General features: G+C 41.1%; 1 protein-coding gene across 1 annotated transcript in view; it reads right to left on the bottom strand.

The window, feature by feature from the left end:
* Positions 1–921: 921 nt before the first annotated feature.
* Positions 922–5,013, bottom strand: part of C5H4orf50 (chromosome 5 C4orf50 homolog) — an 84,896-nt gene continuing 80,804 nt past the window's right edge. Inside the window, exons 18-19 of the mRNA XM_034770967.1 lie at positions 3,940–3,993; positions 922–1,564 (exon numbers count right to left, since the gene is read on the bottom strand). Coding sequence (XP_034626858.1) covers positions 1,295–1,564; positions 3,940–3,993 — 324 coding nt within the window. The 3' untranslated portion in view covers positions 922–1,294. The remainder of the gene's footprint in view (positions 1,565–3,939; positions 3,994–5,013) is intronic.

Here is a 5,013-nt window from a genome sequence, read left to right on the forward strand (position 1 = left end):
CGAGCCGGAGTGAGGGACCCTCCGCCGAATTGCCGCCGAATACCAGGACCTGCCGCCCCTCTCCCAAGCGGCCGCCCCAAGCACCTGCTTGAGAAGCTGGTGTCTGGAGCCGGCCCTGTTTGGAGTATGTGTTTCACTAACCTTGAGCTGGAACGCCAACAACAAACACCCACTAGGAAAATTTGGATTCAGGTCCAAATCTGGATCCAAACTCTGCAACCTACTAACACCTTAACCACAAGGCCAACCTTAATCTCCTCTCTGCACAAAATGTACTATGCTTTTACTTACATTCTTCCTCAGTGAGATAGAAATCTATTGTGCATCTTTTACTTACAGTGTTTCCCAAAATACTCCAAACTTTTAGTTCCTTATATTTCTAATCCTAATTCATGGGACCTTGAACATTAACAGTCTTAATTTCTCTAGCTGTGCTTTCCCATATCTGAATACCTTCGTACAGCTCCTTAGTAATAAACCCTCTCTATGGTATAGTTTATCTGTTCACAGTCACTGATCCAAGATACCCCTTATCGCCACACTACAGATCATCTATTCCTTATTGGTCAATACCAGAGCTGAACCAGTCTCACTTTTAAGCCGATCGGCTAATTTTACCCCACAAAGTTGGGAGGGACAAGAAGCTAGCTCTGCAGATACCCACAATCCCAGTTTTCCTCATCATTAAATTAACTCCAGCACAGACAAGCCAAACCCGCAAAAAAACGCAGAAATTGGGCTTGTTTTTGGCTTAATTGGCTTATAAATTGCTTGTTAGCTAGTTTTTGGCTTGTAGCTTGTTGCTTCTTTTTTTATCTGCTCCCAGCAAGCAGGGACATGGGGGGGGGGCGAGAGTCAGGGGTGCACAGCAGGCCCACCACAGTCCCAGACTCCACGCCGGGGGGATCTAGTCACATAGAGTGTTGGGGTTCTTAGGGATTGGCTAGTTTTGGCCTTGTTTTGAAAAGGGATTAGCTTATTTTTGGCTTATTCTGAAAGTTGGGGTTCTTATTTACCACATGACAGTTGGCAACTGTGCTCCAGCAGCACCTCTATCCACAGTTACATTACGAATTTCCTTTTCTCAGACAATGAAACTCTAATGTGTGCATGCAAGGTACATATTAATGAACAGCCATCATATGCTTCACTAAAAATGTAGCAGAAAAATACTTTTCATTTATGTAGGACTACTTTGATGTACAGTGTATTACTGATAGCCCACAGGTTCTTTGGTATTACAAGTGCCTATTGATTAAAACACAAACATGCATAAGTTGTAAACAGGTGTTTGTCATGAGGATAGTAAAATGTATTCAGTCAGAAATGACCAGAGGATAAGACTTTCCATTGATAACACAGATGCAGTTGCTGCTACCTCATGGGAGCTGGCATCAGGCTTTTCGTCTTCAGGGTAATCACTAGAGGCAAATGATGAAGCTTCCTTTTTTGTTAAAGGACAACTAAATTGAACATTCATCTTCTCAGAAACCAAACCAGAAGAACCAACGGTCTGAACGCTGATTTGAAATGGCACAGAAAGATCCAGATTTTCTAAAATAGTCTGAAATGAGAGGAGATCTCCATTTTAAAATGAGTTTAAGTCATACATTAAAGCAATACTAATATTCATATAGAACTTTATGTAACACATATTAGGCCAATTTTCCACTGGTACAAATGGGCACAAGCTCCTTTGATTTCAATGGAGTTTTGCCTGTTTACATTGCAAAGAATTTGGCCCAGTGTGTGTGCACATTTGCCCGTGTAAAATAAGGGGGCAATGGGACAGGGTGAAATGGTATAAAGGTTTTATCAGCATAAGATTGGGATGTTCACAATAGTCATTAGTGTCAAAACCACTCGTGAGTAATGCAGGTCATCCCAAGCTCATCCCAAGAAAGCCTTTGCACCATCCCCAGCCCCCGTTCACATATTCTGTATATGTCATGTTACATAAGAAAACATTTTACACATGATTAGAAAGATTTTAAACTATCTTCTTCTCATCTTTCCCTTTTGGTGGGAGGGCAAAGCACCTATTGGCTGCCTGGGTGCATATGTGGGCCCTGGAACCCAGCTGTAAAAGGCTCAGAGGGAGTCATAAAACCCTTAAAAAGAGCACTAAACGAGCTTTTCCATTCCTAAAATCGTCACTGTTGTCAAGTCTGTGATCTCAGTCCCTTCTAGGGCTAGAAACTATTAGATTGTTTTCTTATTTTGTTTTTTAATGGCAGCTGTTTGAAGTTGCTCAGTGGTCTGGAATGTTGAAATAAGTCCTCAGAGTAGAGTGCAGGCAAGGCAGTCAAGGGTGCACAATAAATTTATTTCTCACATATCTCTGCAATTTAGCAATGTCTCCTCTACCTAATGCATATTACCTACACATATGTGGTATATACATAAACAGGAAGATCAAGAAAAACTAATCCACATAATCAGTTCTGTTAAAAGAATTTCCAATTGATTGACTACACTTGGAGTTCATTACAAAACATGTTTAAAAGACCAAATAACCAAACATTGTAAATTTATTGTCTACAGACAAAGCAGTACAGTACAGAAAGGAAAGCGCTAATCCCATACTAATCCTTCTGAGAAGCTTGTTTCTCACAGCATGTAGTTCATCTTACATAGAAGATGTACTTCAAAATATGTCCCTCGAACCACTTATATTTATAGCACAGTTGCTTATAAATTTGAAAGCAACTTATACGTCACTTAAGATCCAACCCATAAGTTTGTACCAGTTCCTTAACTTGTTCTGTACCTTTTCTTATCTCTGTTTTGGATATTACACTTTAAACCAGTTGCTCATGAAGGTACCTGTACTAGGACATAGAACAGATGTATCTCACATTTGACCGACTTTATATTTGCTAATGCCAAAAGCTACATTGAGCTTTGCAAAGTATATATATCTCTTGACGCATGTGAACAAAGTGAACAGAGTTGTGGGAAAGATAGATCATTCAGTTAACATAACTGACTACATGCTGGGCATAATACAATATTAATATGATATGCCCTACAGCTAGCTAGCATATATATATTGGCTAACGGTCACTTAAGAAAAAGCATACTATTTAATTTTTAAAGGCAATGTGTTCACCAGAACACACAAGGATACACAGTAAACACATACTTATTTATAAATTTCATACTGAGTCAAGAACAATTAAGATGTCTGGAAAGAGAGACATGTATGAAAAGCATGGCTGAATGTTCCATGATATTACATGAAACAAATTACTTGAGTCACATGTTCAGTTAATCTCTGCTGCTTAACATGATAGCGCTGGTCTCTGTAAACTTTCAGTAATAACAGGAAATGATACTATGAAATTGCTGTCAATAGCTGACTTGGAATGCGACGGCATTAAAACCCAATGATCGATGTTGAAATGACTAACCAGGAATCATGCTGGTGGAAGGAAGCTGACTCGTTCTCACCTGTGGTTATGAAAAGCCACAAAGCATCTGATGGCAGATTTTCAAGAGGTGATAAGAGAGAAGCACAGAAACTCCAGGTGGAATTAATGTGTGCTTGATGATGCGCAGCATATATGATGTTTTGGGAACTGACCTTGCTGTGTCTTGCAACTCATAAGCAACCCAGTAGACCGGGTAAAATAAGCAACCATATCCTCAAAAGAATTTCAGGCAAATGATTTAGGAGATATATATGTAATACCAGGTACAATTATCTTGTTTCAAGTTCCTGCTCTTCACTCTAACACAACATCCCGTGATTATTTCTTAGTTATATTGCTGCAAAAGGATGATGCTAAGAAGCACCATCTTCAAAAATTACACTGTAATCAAGGAAATAACATACCCCCCATCACTGCACTGTCTACGAAATTATGCAGCCCAATGGTTTCTCCAAGTTAAATACTGATAACAAATAATATCTTTCCACAAAAAAACTCTGCTTACCTTAGTGCAGGCTGAACTCATAACAGATTTGTGAAATTCCCCATCTGTATATATCTGCAGTGTAATATAAAGTTCAGTTAAAGGTTAATGAGAAAATAAATAGCTTGTTTAAATTACCTAATGTAGGTTGTGGAGGCTATTTGGAAATTTACCTACTGTAGCTGTGAATTTTTAGATGCTTATTCAATAGCGATTTACATTTTACTACGTTTCATTTAGGGTGACTTGATTAAGTGGGATTAAGAGGCACATACCCTTGTACTGGCTCTCTGCCAATGATTTCACAGGAGATCTATGACACTGGCAACGTGGAGGGTGTTCACATGGGTAACTGCCATTGACACGAGTCTATGAAAGAGTAACTTGTGTACCAAAAAACTCCAGCCTTTAAACATATTGGGCCAAATCCTAAAGTCTTTGCACTGATTTTACTCCGGGCCAGATTTTAATGGGAGTTAGGCACTTACCCTTCTTAGGCAATTTTGAAAATCTACTAGGTACCTATCTGCATCTTTAGGCACCTAAATACCTTTCCAAATCTGATCCTCAGTTCTTTTTCAAGCAAATGCCAACTGAAACCAGTGGCTAAGGGCTTGTTTATAATGCCCTGCAGTTCAGATTATGAGGCTGTGAATTGCAGTGCACACTAACACACTGTGCACTAACTGCCCTATGTGGTTGCTGCTGGTTAGGGTTACCATTCGTCCGGATTCCCCCGGACATGTCCGGCTTTTTAAGCTAAAAATAGCGTCCGGGGGGGAATTTGTAAATGTCCGGACTTCCCCCCCATGCAGAGCACGCGCGGCTAACAGTGCTGCCGGCCGGCCGGTGTCACTTACTTGGGGCTCCGACACTCAGCCAGAGAGGGCTCCTCCTCCTCCCTCCCTGCATCGCAGATCGGCTCCGGCAGTTTGGAGCTCCTCCCCCGCTCCTCCTCCCCTGCCAGCCAGCATGCCGGGATGAACAGCTCAGGCAGTTCCTGAGCAAGTTCACCAGACATTAGGTGAAGAAAGGCCAACAACAAGGGGGCCAGGGGGTCGGAGAAGGGGCAGGGAGGTTTTGGAGGGGGCAGTC

The sequence above is a fragment of the Trachemys scripta genome, chromosome 5 (assembly GCF_013100865.1).
Source record: "Trachemys scripta elegans isolate TJP31775 chromosome 5, CAS_Tse_1.0, whole genome shotgun sequence".
Classification (NCBI taxonomy): Eukaryota; Metazoa; Chordata; order Testudines; family Emydidae; genus Trachemys; species Trachemys scripta.